General features: G+C 30.9%; 1 protein-coding gene across 1 annotated transcript in view; it reads right to left on the bottom strand.

The window, feature by feature from the left end:
- Positions 1-15,209, bottom strand: part of LOC126735894 (homeobox protein Hox-A1-like) — a 100,050-nt gene that overhangs the window by 64,096 nt on the left and 20,745 nt on the right. Inside the window, exons 2-3 of the mRNA XM_050440002.1 lie at positions 12,855-13,251; positions 5,858-6,000 (exon numbers count right to left, since the gene is read on the bottom strand). Coding sequence (XP_050295959.1) covers positions 5,858-6,000; positions 12,855-13,251 — 540 coding nt within the window. The remainder of the gene's footprint in view (positions 1-5,857; positions 6,001-12,854; positions 13,252-15,209) is intronic.

Genomic DNA, 15,209 nt, shown 5'->3' with positions numbered 1-15,209 from the left:
ACAGAAAACAATCATAATGGCGTCATAATTAAATCTGGGGTGCAAAGAGGCCATGAGTCCATTGCGCCCTTTTTAACTATTCGGAAACTTATTATTTAGATATTTATTTACGCCTAAAATGTGCTGCAACTCCATCATGTAGGAACCACTGTGTCTCTCATTTAGAGGAACATCTCATAACTATTATGGCAGATTATAGTGAAGAACATCTAAATAAATTTGATCGGTCTGCCGAGGTGAAAACAAAAAATGACTTAACTTCGAAAACACCCTGTATTTTAAATACACTACGGAACTAAGATTGTTGTAGGAACTGTTCATTGAAGAAATATTTCCAAAAATTCATCTTAGAACATAGAATTGTACAATTTTTTATAACTTTTTAGTAATAAAATTTGATAATTTTATCCGATATGTACTCTCAATTGCTTCAATTTTAAATAAAAAAAGAATTGGCATATTGCCGCATATTCCTATGCAACCAGTACATACATATATAACACAATAAGTATAAAATATATCTACCAACCACATATGGTTAAAATAAAGATAATTTGATTATGTAATGGATTCCTGCTTGTCACTGCGTTGTCTCGTAATGCGGAAAAATGCACAATTTTTATTATCGCCTTAACATCGCCGTAATCGTTTATAACTTGTCAATTACTAGTTTCAGAATGTTGTTCTCGTAAAGTAGGTTGATTGATTTATCAGGAAAGGTAAACACATTTATTGGTATTAAAAAGTTGATGTTGATACACTTATTATCAAGTATTTAATTACCCATGCCAATTGAATGTGGCAAAAATTAGCTATTTTCTATATTGATTTGGAAGTATTATAAATTACTTTATTTTGTAAAGTCACTGTAAAACGGTTTATATAAAATGTGTATATTATAACGTTTATATGTGTATTATATCATAAATATCATGAATATATTGCCATAAATTGACTCAAAAAGAGAAAAAAGTGTATAAATAAAGGTATTCATACTGAAACCTCTTAAAAGGTTTTTTATTAGATTTACATATAGGACTTTCAAAGCTAAATCTAAGAAACTAGAGCAGTAGTAAGTAAAAAAGCATATTTCTATAGAATGTAATACGTAATATGAGAATTAATGATTCTTATATACAGGGTGTGGGAAAAAGGAGGCCAATTCGCCGGCTACATATAGGGTGGACCAAAATAGTGCGACTTTCGTTATGCCATTTTTTAATTGGGCGCTCGGTATTCAATATACAGGGCGTCAAAATAAGAAATATAAAATCGTTTTTTTTTTAAGTCGAGTGTTTTATAAGATAATAAATTAAAATTTGGTGTGAGGGGGTTTTTTCGAACGAAAAATTAAAATTCGTTCACGGATTCGCTATACCTTGCAGAGGGCGCCACCTGCGGTGTATTGCATGTGTTAAAAATACCAAAACTTTTTTGTACCCCTGTATAATAAATTTCTAGTAAAAAATTCTAAGTTTCCAATCTTTTCTTGTAAAAAAAGTATTCTTAGTAAATGTCGGCCTGATAATCCGTTTATTAAATATCTTAATCTTAAAACCTAGATTCTTCTTTCTAAACAAATTGGCTGACCTCGGGCACAAGTAACTTTTTACGTACTGTTAAAGTGACAAATTTAAATGCTTCTGACGCTCTTAATAAGCTTCTCAATTACTCCTAAAATAAATCTACATTTTTTAATCACATATTTGTATTTGGTGTATTTTCTTACTTTTAAAACCATAATGGCTCATAGACCAAGAAATGTACCCTTTTCCGAAATGGTGGATATGGTTTTGATGTTTGATGAGTTTTAAATATTATTGAAAACAGTAAATACCTGTCAGTTCTCAACTTGGAAAATGTGACTCCAATGCTAGTTTAGCCCCTAGACGCTATGCCCAGACATTCCCAAACCGATTTCATCCCAAAAGAAAATATTTTTTAAACTTGATTAACCTCCTAAGGGAGGCTGGAAGTTTCAGCAAAAGACGGATCAACTAGGGCAAGAGAAAGAAATTTTAAGAATTGTCAAAGAATCGCCAAAATTTGGGCTGAACGGGTGAAAAATATTGGAAAAACCGAGACACTATACACTATACCCATTTCATATTCAAAATATACAGGGTTTTTTACCCGACGATCCCGAGGCAGACTTGCTTTTTGTAGATGCTTATGTGAAATGAATAATATAAATTTGGATTTTATAAGGCCGATTTTGTTTACTGACGAAGCTGCGTTCACGAAAAACGGCATGACAAATATCCATAACGCACACATATCGGCTGAAGAGAATCCTAGGGCCATAGTTGAGACACATCATCAACTAAATTTTAAAGTCAATGTGTGGCCAGGTGTTGTGGATAACTTTCTATTAGGACCCGTTATTTGACCGGTGATTGATTTCTACTGTTTCTACAAGAAATACTGCCCGATTTGCTTTATGATTTGCCTCTAAATTTAAGAGAAAATCGTTGGTGTTAATTCGACGATTCTCCGGCTTATTTTGCTATGAATGTTAGGAACTATTTACATCAAATATCTCCTCACTGGATTGGTCAAAGTCGAGATGCTCTTGTTCCATGGCCACCCGGTTCGCCCGACGTTACAGCTTTGGATTTTTCAGTTTGGGGATGTATGGAAGACTTTGTGTATATGGTTGCAATTTTAAATGAGGATCATTTAAGGGAAAGAATCATTGCAGCTGGAGAGCATTTCAGGTTGAAACCAAATATTTTTGAAAACCTTAGATTTTCATTAATAAAGATGGCTAGTATGTGTATACAAATGATTGGAGGTCACGTAGAACAAATAATTTAGGGTAATTATTCTATGATTTTTATTGTAATAGGTAATTTAGCATTAATTTAGAAAAAATAATTTACGTTTATTTTGATAACTTGTTAAAATATATATAGATTTTAAAATTAAGATAACTAATAAACGGCTTCTCAGGCCGACATTTACTAAGAATACTTTTTTTTACTAAGAAAAGATTGAGTAATTAAAATTTTTTTCTAGAACTTTATTATACAGGGATACAAAAAAGTTTTGGTATTTTTAAGACATGCATTATACTGCAGGTGGCTCCCTCTGCAAGGTATAGCGAATTCGTAAACGGATTTCAATTTCTCGTTCCAAAAAACCATTTCACACCAAATTTTAATTTAATATCTTATGAAACACTCGTCTTCAAAAAAACAATTTTATATTTCTCATTTTGACGCCCTATATATGGAATGCCGAACGCCCAATTAAAAAATGGCATAACGAAAGTCGCATTATTTTGATCCACTGATATGTGGCCGGCGGATTGGCCTCCTTTTTTCGGACATCCTGTATAGATTACTGTAACTCTATGGTCTATTAAAGGTCATATCTATTTAAACCTTTTCAGCAAATCCAACTTCTTTTCGGAGAGTTTCACGGTTTGACTAGGGATTTTTGATATCTTCCGCTTATGGTAACACCACGGTTTGATTATCATTAACAGATCATATGGCTTAGGTATTCTCTTCCAATCTGGAATATCCAATATCCATTTTTATCATATGAGTCTTTTCTACTTACTCATCTAAGGGTTTTCTTACCTTCTTTGCAGCATTCGGCAATAACGGAAATACAGCTTCATTTCCTTTTTTGGTTTGGTATTTATATTATAGAGGGATTTTATTATTGTCTATATTTTATCATTCTTCTTGTATTCTTGCAGTTCCATACGGTTTTCGATATGATAGACGCTTGCGCCTGTAATATCTTTATCTGTAAGATTTTAATTATTTTTATTCCAGTCTCTGTTCTCCTAAAAATCTTACACAACGCTTAACGCTGTCGATTTCTGTCTACACTGTGCCACGTACGTTACGTAGTACAGTAGTCTAGTATTACGTAACGGCATTAGTATATATGGAAATATTAGCTTATTAACGAGTCATTCTGCAATATTTCCATTCTTGCCGGTCAGATATGATACTGATTCTATAATTTGGTATGTTTCGGTTCTTGACATCTTATCAAAAGGGGTTCTTAGACAAATGGAATATGCAAATTTCATCCATAGGCTTCCCATGACCAGGGCTAATTTTATCTATATGTACTTTCTAAAAGTACACTAATAATTCTTCTTCTCTTAAAAGATTTCCTATGATTTAAAATTAACAGATTTCCTTATTAGCTTGTAAATATATTCATTCTGATCTACTTTAAATCCGGGAATTTATTTTGAATCTGTCCGAATAAGGTTCGGTTTGCAATATTTTCCATTTAGGTTTCCAGGTTATAAAAGTTTTCCAGTGACATAATTTTTTCAGAATTTATTTCGCTGACCTGACCTGCCCAGTTTCATTCTTCTATGCTATACTCAATATTGCTGAATGTTAATGGAGTAAGAATAATTAATTGTAGGTGGAATTAATTGTAAGAATAATTAATCTTGGGCGTATTCGTACCTTGGAATAATTAATAATAAATAAAGGAATAATTAATAATTGGAAAAATTAATTAATTGGATAATTAATCTTGGGCGTATTATCGTTCCTTGGAATAATTCTGATACTATCAAATGTGTTCCCACAATGAAAAACTCCTGGGCTTAACTGACAAGTGAGTATATTCCATTTATGCACCTTTAGCTATAATTTTTTTTACGCATATAACATTTAACTCATTGCAGTTTGCACTGATGACGGCTCATATGCTGAAAACGCTTTGCTAAGCTTTTAAAAATTAATTGTTTTGAATGCATCTGGTTTAATTAATTTGTATTATCCTTCGAGCAACATAGTTATTTGAGGGAAATGTATGAATGGCAGAGCACACAGGCTTGCAAAAAACAGACCAGAGACTTATCGGAGAGTATATGTAGAAGAAATATGTTTAAACTTTTCCAAAAAGTAACCTGCATGAAATCTCCAATAAAGTCGAGCGTCAAAATATACCCCAAGCAATCTGATAGATCTACTTTCCCATTAATCAAAAGATATATAATTAGTAAAAACATTCTTTAATTTAAAAATAGTAAGTTTGCTATAAGTAATCTATATTGCACTATGCTGAATTTAATTTAAACCTGCTTTAACGGTATCAATTGCTGCATCTGTTCTATATGAGTACCGTCAAAAAAAATTACACTAAGAATTACAGTTTTTGCTTACCAACAAAAATCAATGCATGGTTTAATTTTCGACGAAATTTTACTATACGAGTAGTTTAAAATTTTAATTTTTCGCGCAGAATCACTCTGTTTATATCTTTTCACTATTTATAATTATGTATTAGAACTCGTATTAAATACAGAATAAGAAAAACAGGTAGAGGGGTAAAACAAAGATACCTAAGTTTGAGTAAAGTAATCTGTCTACCTGAAATGTTATTATCACTTTTACCCTGTATATCCTGTCACTAAATAAACGGAGAGCAAAATCAATATTTAAAATCAAAAAGATAAACATAAAAACACATGTTTAGGCATTATCGAGTGTCATGTACTACAAAAATTACTAGATATGTCCGATAAAAGTTTAAATTGTATTTGAATACAAAGATGTAAACAAGCCAGAGAACATTATGTCAATAATTTCCGGATGTGCGTTATCAAAATACAATACCCTTAGCAATTTTTTAAATTTGTTTTCCTTTTCATTTAAGATGTCAGTAAGTTCCGGAGAGTACCTTCAATGTTGAGTATCACTAATCATTTTAAGTAAGGATAAATGTTTTAAATTTTTTTGAAATGAAAATTTTTAAGATCTTTTATTTTTTATTATTTAGTTAGTAGTCTTATCCTCTATCTTTACTGATAGGGGTTATAATAAAAAGGATTATTTTTATTGCAATTAGTTTACATTATAATTCTACTTACCGGATGGTTTAGGAATATTTCGTTTAACTTGCATCCATTTGTAAGTTGGTATAACTGGGTGCTGAGGTTGATTACCGCTTATGTTTGACATACCAGGATGCTGTCTCAGTCTACCATCGCTTCCCATCATTTCTTCTTTATATCTACAAGATATTAAAATGAACAATTGCTCCTTAATGATATGGGATTTTTTGGAAAGGGGATAGTTGAAAAATTATTAGTTCATAAGAAAATTGTATTAAACGATGAATAAAATTAAGTAGCAAAAAAATACAAATACTATCATATACCATAGCATAGCATAGTATGGTATAGCATCTTGGTCTAACTTTTGTTATTCTTCCATAAGAAATGCCTGGACAGTTGGAGGTTTCTTCATTTTCTGGTAATTCTTAACTAAATTCCGTATAAATTACTACTAACCAAAACTATTTATTTTACTCTCGACATATGTTTCGTTAACGATGTTGCATCTTCGGGGGGGGATTAAAACTGAGATATAAGATATAATTTAAGTTGAAACTAACTGGCTCCTACATAATTTAGCATCATCACTATTATCATCATGTTAAGGGATAAGCTTTGAATCCAGAGGTGCCCTCTTGTAAGTTTAATAATTAGCTCTTACTGACAAAATATGTTGTTAAATTAGCTGTGTAAAAATTTTTGTTATTATTATTATATGTATTTATATTTTTATTAATGTTTGGAAATTTTTTGTTTTTCTGTGTAGCTTTTTATGCTAAATTATTAATATTATTATCATTATTACTATTACTATTTTTTTTTGTTACGCAAAAACTACAGTTTTTACTTTCAAAATAGCTGATGCTATAATACTAATTCAAGAAATATTACATAATATACAGCTAAAACATATAATCTGTAACGTTTTTAACTTTGGAATAAGTCATTGTAGTAATACAATGTTGGTCCGATGATGCTTAGGTAACTTAAACCAATATATTTTGTTAAATAAATAAATTAAAAGATTAGTTAAATTTAAGTATAAAATTATTATTTGCTATTTAAAATCGTTTCTTAGGTTAGTCTATAATAATTTGTATATAGATATTATCATAAACTTGCATATTATTTTGTTGCTTTTTAGTGTTTTTTTTAATGCTATCTTTAACACACAAATTGAATTTAAAAGCTGAAAGAAAAAACGCCTTATAAATTCTTTAACAGGACACTCGCTAGCCGTGGTACCCAATTCGTTTTCACAGAAATTAATTAAAAATGTTTGTGAACCTAAGCGATTGGTTGCCAGTAACCGAAATCGCAAATATTTCGCTTGCGCAATCATCAAAATGAACTTCGAAAACTCACATTTTAATAAAAAAACAGGATTTTAATTTAAAAAAATGTGGGCATTTCGGATGGATATATTAATTGATTTATAGAAGTTTTGTATTTCTACAATGGACCTAGATAAATCAGTAGGTCGCTAGCAAAAGATATCAGCTGCGTTTGTCATCATCATATTGTCATCATCAAAATCATCATATTTTCTTATACTTAAGTCAATTTTTTTAATTGAGGCCTCTGGATTCTTTCTACTATCTCCAATGTATTAGAGAGAGGCAAAGAGAACCAAATAAGAATTTATGTAGATAGATGCTATTTTATTGCCAGTTCTATTATCCTCTTAAAGCTGCGAATGATCACTTTACAAGCGGCGGCTGACCGTAATGAGTTTTTATGTTATTATATGCTTTATGCAGGCGGTAAAACTCAATGGATCTTTGCTTTTAACTTTATATTTTTAACAATTATTCGCCTACCTTAGATACTTATTGATTCTTATATAAGCTGATGACACAAAAATGTATGTCATTTTTGCCTAATAAACTTGAAGAGGCTAACGAACGTATTTCTCGAGATCTAGCCCTACTTGCCAGAGGCTCCCGCTTGGTCAGTGCTTAACTCTAAATCTAAATAAATGTCAGACTCTTCTTTTTTGTGAGATTCAGTGCAGAGACCAGTATGAAATATATTGACAATACATTAAAATAGACTTTAGGAAGGTTCTATGATATAGCCTTGTATTGTTCATGTATATGTTCTTTACCTTTTGGCAACTGATTTATCATTCAGATTTGCTCCTAAGGCTGATAAATAGAATGACAAAGTTCGACAGAGATGTATTTAATGAGATGAAATTACATTCAGACACGACGCTCAAGAGAAATATTTCTTATATATTATATTAAAATAAAAATATAATATGACTAAGTAATATCAAGTAGTGCTATCAAGTCTAGTCTGATAACAAATATATTTGTATATTGTAATACAGATATATCGTGGTCGTACAAGCAAATCCCTTTAAGTCCACTTTTTGACGAACTTGAGTTTTTCGTACACACAAGTCCGCGCGATGATTTCTCATCAAGTCAACAATCATTTAAGTCCATTTTCCCCATACTTTAAAAGATATAGGCCACATGTATTTGCTTAAGTCCAAAATATTTCAATTTTGAACAAAAAAAATCAGTTATGTGCACTTAAGCGATTTTTATTAGGAGCATGAGACAAGTTTAAACAGGAAAAAACCTGTAAGTCCATTTAAGTAAATATTTACGCGTACTTGTGTTATTTTATTTGCCGGCAGTTTACATTATTTTGTTGTTTGTGGCGGTTGGTCAGTATATCTTCCAGAGGGAAAAAACTTGTGTTTATGGCGTGTAATAATACACTAAACCAGAGAAGTAGTAGTGATGAAATAGGCACTTGTTTGTTTGAATACTTAACAAACCTGCCTCTGCATGTAAATCGGGTGTCACTCTGGTCCGATACATGTGGAGGACAGAACTGCAACCAACATGTTGCAGCTTTACTGCTTTATTTAGTGCAGGTTACGCACCTTCAAGTTATTCAACATAATTTTATGGAAAGTGGGCATTCCTACATGGAGGTGGACTCCATGCAGAGCTCAATTGAACATGCAAAGAAATATGTACCAGTTTACACAATTCAAGATTGGCTTAATATTTTTAGACTCGCCAGATCAAACAGAAATAAAAACAAAAAAAGTCAACCATACAATGTCCAAGAATTAAAATTTAATGACTTCTATGATCTAAAGGCTTTGTCTGTAAAAATACTTCTAAATAAGAGTAAATATACAGAAGGAAACACAGTCAATTGGTTACTAATCAAATCATTACGTTACTCAAAAGACAAGCCAGGCATAATTGAATTTAAATACATGCATTCTGACCCTTATAAGTATATTAATGTTTTTGGAAGGGGGAAACCCCAACTTTTTGAAGGTCTTAAAACCATTATACAGCAAGCAACTGCCAATCACTGAAAAGAAGAAAGAGGATCTTCTAAAACTGTGCCATAACAATATAATTCCGGCCGAATTCCATGGATGGTACAATTCTTTGCCAACATCCACAAATGCACCAGAATACTTGGTCGAATCAGACAGTAGTGATGATGACGATGATTTACCATTAATCACTTATGTCCAACAAAATAAATAAATTTATCAGAAAAAAAATGTAAGTCCAACCTGTATGTAAAAAACGTAAAATAAAAAAAAACTTAGATGATATAGGTGTTTTACTGATATATTATCATTAAAAAAAAGCTAACAAATCATGTCTACAGCTTTAAAATATCACATATTCAAAAACAACTTTTACAGGCAAATTAAAATCTTTTTTTCCATTTTTCTCACAATTCACTTTTATGGACTTATACGGTTTTGCTTGTACGCCCACGATATATAGCTGATAATTGTAAAATTATTAATATGTTAAAATTTGTATGTAGAAAGCAGGCCTCAACTTCGCACTGTGTAATTTACTTTTTATATTATAATAAAGTTAATATTATTAATTTTAACAATATCCCAGAATATGTGTACAATCTCCCACATGTAGCTACTTTGGAAGAAGCGACTTCTTTCTAAAATGCACTTATAAAAATCATTTTTTTTTTAAATAACAATGCATTATATATATAATATATATATTTAATATAATAAGATAATTAGAGCAAAACATATATTTTTATAGATCATTTAAACATTACATCAAAAAAGTACTCTTGCTTAATATCGATAAAATTAAAGGTTATCGAGAAAAATATATTTTTAATCAACCTATGCGAAAGGTTATCCATAGATTTTGACTCACCATTCTTATTATTGTAGGATCAAATCGTTTTCATTAAATTATAGAACATTTATAACAAATGATATCGTCTGGTAATGAGATTTATAATTTTTTTTCAAAGAAAATATCTATTCTTTATACAAGGATTATTACGAACTATATTAAACTATTGTATAGCAGTTTCTACCAGAATAATATAAATATTTTAGTGCCACACTTTTTAATAAAAAACTATTATGAAATGTTTGCAAGAATATTGAGATATAAGTTAAAGAGATTTTTTATTTTATAAAGCTTTAGTAAACGTACACCTTATATTTTTATATAAAACTTAAAAATAGTTCATAATATGCAAATACAATTAATTTAAATAGAATGTTTCTTTGAAGTTGTTGTATATTATGCTTTTTTTGCAACTAGTGAAGGAAAGTCAGTAAGGAAAAAGAATAGCGTTATTCAAATAAATTTTATAGTTGTTTTAATAAGCTGTAATCCATATTAATAAATGTTTTAAAGAGATTTTCTATTTCTATCCGATAATATCATAGTTAATTTCAAGGTGTCCAAAATTTATGTGACTATTAAAATATCGTTAAAATTATTTTTCTTAAATACGAATGTTTCAAGAAAAAAATAAAAATTCTATAAATATCTTTTTTAATTTTTTTAGCGTTATTTAAAACCGTAGCAAAATAAATGCATCTACGACTCGTCCCTACCTATCACTGTCCAACACAAACTCCTTCAGTCCCATACTCCCAAGATTTTTACATCCTCTCCGATATTGTTCTTCTATGTGAGTCTTGGTCTTCCTAAAAATTTCTTTCCCCGCTAGGTTTTTCTCCTATATCCTGTTAACAAGACGTCCATTCGGGGATCTCTGTCCATGTCCAGCCCATCTGAGCCTTTATTTTTGTATTTCGTTTATTAAACTCGATCTTTTGTACATGTTCTTCGTTCTCATTCGTTCCCATTTCATATTTGTTAACCCGTTTCTCTCATCTAGGTACAAAGGTTTTCTGCAACATCTTTCGTTCCAACCGTCTTAGCACTAGTTCATTCTGCTTAGTCATTGACTATATGTTTCCGAAGCGTACTTAATAATTGGCTTCATTATTACCAAATATATCAGTATTTTAAAGTTACTAGATATTCAGTCGGGACCTAGTCTTGTTAGGCGAAAAACATTTATTGCCTTTTTATATTCTAATTTTTATTTCGCCACTAATATCGTTATCCGGCACTGAAATTGGTTTACACATTTGGAATTATAGGTGTTTATAGTAATGTTTTATCCTAGTCTGTCCCTTCCTGCTCTTCGTCCAACATGCATCTATTTTGTATTGTCATTAATGATCATAAGGCCACTTTTTGGTCTCCTTCTCTAGGTTTATGAATCTTTCTTTTGTTTTAATCGTAGTGCTTTTTACCGTTATAATGTCATCGGCATATGTCAAGATCATTTCTGGATCCTTATTTGTAAATATTTCTAGTTCAATATTCGTTTACTTAATAGCCATATCTAGCACTGTTAAATAGCAATGGTGACAGGTCATCGCCCTGTTTTATGCCAGAGTTAATGTAAAATGTCCTAGTGTTATTCTTTCCTATCTAATTTTGACTTAAGACCTTTCTAAAAAAATCTTGGTTAACTTTATGATACTTTATGGTACTCCTACGCCTTTTCTCTATCTACAAACATTCCCGGAAATCTACAAATAGGTGGTAGAGCTGTCTAGTAAACTCCTAGCTTTTCTATAGGAGCTATAATATGGTGAATATTTGACCTGTTGCTGATCTCTTGGGTCAGAAACCATACTAGTAATATCCTAAGTTGTCTTCTGCATAAAAAGATATGCGTCCTCATAGTACATTTCATTCACCCTCATTGCACTCCTTTGGTAGGGTTTATATTTTTCATATGTTTTTCAGTAGCTCTTGTAGGGTAATATATTTTATGCACTCCGTCGTTATGGATTCCTCACCCGGGTCTTGTTATTCTTTAATTAATTTATTGCCTTTTTAATCTCCTCTAGCGTGAGTGCTGGTATATACTCCTCCGATAGTGATTTAAAATCAATGTTTTACCGACCGTCTTAAAAAAGGTACATAATTAGTATGATTATGATAGTCTATTTAAATCTGATATATTTTCATATAGTATCCAAAATAAAAAAAGTTATCGAAAGTCATATTATTAATTTGTATCACCATCTTATATGACGGAAAAAATAGCCTTGAAAAATTTAATTTTTGCTCGACGATTTTTGCTCTACGAATAAAACGTCATAAATGGGTAAAAACGACTTTTTCCACTACCTTGCGTAAAGTACTTACACACTTCCCAGGGTGTGTAAAGTTTCACTTTTTACGCCCTAGTGCCTAAATTTAACGTTTAATTGACATTTAATTTATGATTTGTCAATAAATGTTTCGACGTTTTTTTTTACCGTAAAGTCGTTTAAGTGCGTAAAGTAATTTGGTATTTTTGATTTTTTTTTATGTTTTCTTCGGTTGTAGAAAAAATTATGTATGTTACACGTGTGCAAAATTCCCTTTTTTTATTCATGAGAATTATCGGAAATGACAAGTTTTTCATTCAAAAAAAAAGGATTATTATACACACTTGTTACATACATAACTATCTTAGATTTTTGTTTTCTTTTCATATGTACTTTTGCAAATCATGCAACTGTGCTTCAATTTAACCGACCCTGTATCTTTTACAGTTTCAGAAATCCTGATGGAGACAATGGTAAAAATTAAAGGAATATCACAGAGATTTTATATATGAAAGGCTTTAAATATGATGTGGCGTTGTCATAAATATATACATTTCATAAGAACAACAATCAATATTCTACCTTGTTTGCAGCTGAAAATCCATACATCCCATGTTACCCTGTCCAGATGATACAATATGCGGGTGATGGTGGTGATGGTATCCCTCTTCCATCTGATGCGGATGATATTTCGTGTCATGCAAATACTGATAACTGCCATCACTAGAATCGTCATGGTGCCGCAAAAAGAGATCATGAGGGGGCCTGATGGAGGCGTAAGTTTCATCGCTGTAGCCCGATTGATGTGGATACATCGCATTATTGGAGTTTGCATAGTCCAAGTTGGTATAACTCAGGCCTGTTTCTGTATTTATAATAGAACTTTCTGATGGTGGGTTTTGCTGGTGAGGGTAGAGGTGAGGTTCTTGCGGTGACGGAGGTGTTTCTACCCCGGAGTCGGTTGAAGCACCACCCACACCTAAAATACAGATTGAGTGTTATTTTTTAATATTTTGATTTAATTTATTTATAAGTATTATCTTTCACATATACATATATTTCACATAATATCTCGGCAAATGATCAATAAAATGCGGTTTGCAATAACTTTCATAATGCCTGGATCAACTAGAATTACCATATTATTAACCAGGAGGTGAATCACCCACTAAGCGCTCCCTTTGTCATACCTTAAATTACAGATATCATTGAGTAGTATTTATCTGCGCAAGAAATATATATAATTACCACCTAATGCAGTTCTAATAAAAAACATACTGCATGAAATAAGCTGTTTTTTTTATTAAATTATTTACTTAATTAGCTACCCATTATGCTCTGTACAATTTAAAAGAATAGTTATTATTTAAAAATATTCCATTTTTCTAGCAATTACATCCGCATTGTATCATCAATAACAGTTTTCATGAGACATCAATTTTGTCAAAAAATATTTTATTTCAAAATTTCGTTTTCTATAAAATCGGAATGTGCCGAAGGCGTGATTAAAAAGATTTTTAAATATTTAAGTGAATTGCGTTATAAAATATAATAAAAAAACTAGACACAAAATATTTTGCCAATAGTTATACAGTTTGACCATCGGATCTGTGTCTACGAAAAGAATGCGGGCGAAATTTTAAAGCGTTGTCACGTCTTACTGCAAAAATGAAATAATATTGAATAAAAAGTAAATATAATGGTAAAATTAAGCTATTTAATCATAAAAAAGATAATAAATTATGTAATGCAGTTTAAGCCATATTTTTTAGTTCAATTTGCTAATGTTTTGCATATTATAAAATCCAATATTGACTAACATTTATCCAAAATTCCTAATAAAACTTACAAAGCCGGCAACGTCGTGCTTTCGCGGAAGCATCTCGCTGTTTGGGGACAGGTGATTGGTTGATGACATCGCGGCCATTAATTTATTATTTTTATGCAGCTCTCTGTCTTTCTCTATCTTATTGGTTCGCATCCTACCAGGTTTTGTGTAATTTTCGGAATAATATGGATTTCTTGCGGATTCAGTGGCGGCGGCGTATGTTAATACTTTTGAGCTATTAAACTGTTTTTATTGCTGTATTTTTAGGTACCTACTTAATTTCTGACCTATGACTTTTGAGTAGTGTAGCATAGTTTAGTTTATTTGCTATTATTGTTGTTGCTGTTTTGTTGTTATTTTGTGTGATTTGTTTCTTTGTTGTTAAAGTTCATAATTTTTAACAGTTTTTGTGTTATTTACGTTAAAATGAATAACTTTATTCATAGCCAGGCAAGGGAAGTGACTGCGAATGTTTATAGGTAAGTAAAATGATAATAAGAGAATTATAAAGCCTAAGCACAGTTATGAAAAAAAAACATTAAAATAAAATCATAATTTATGCGACACTAAATTTCAAAAATTATGTACCTAATGTTGTAATAAATAAAAATCATATTCAATGAAATAAAACCAAGCTCGATTGCTTTACAAACAAAAAAGATTTAAAGTTAATGTTGGTTATTTGGAATATAAAATGTCTATAAATATAAGTAATATAAATTGGAACGACGACTAAAAAAAATCGAATATCAGGATTATATACTTCTTGTACAAATTCTTAGGGTTTGCAATGAAGAAGCTACTAATAACTTCGTTAATCTACCAGTAAAGCGCAAACTTGAAAGAGTATCTCAATATACTGGCGTACGCATTTCAATGGTGAAAAAAATTCACAAAGAAGATGAAGAAAGAATGCGGACGGACCCCAACAAAATGCTTTCTAGTCCCGGCAAAAAAAGACCGCGAATGACGAAGGTGGAACAAGACGACAACTTTCATTTTCAAATAGTTAAACACCGAATAAATCGAATTTATTTGGGTTTAAAGTTGTGCCTACTAGCAGAAAGCTGTTGCAAAAATTGCCAGAAGAAAAAAATTTTCCAAAAATA

This window comes from Anthonomus grandis, chromosome 5 (assembly GCF_022605725.1).
Source record: "Anthonomus grandis grandis chromosome 5, icAntGran1.3, whole genome shotgun sequence".
NCBI classification, from domain to species: domain Eukaryota; kingdom Metazoa; phylum Arthropoda; class Insecta; order Coleoptera; family Curculionidae; genus Anthonomus; species Anthonomus grandis.
Note: the sequence above shows the minus strand (reverse complement) of the source record. Positions and strands in the feature narration are given on the sequence as shown.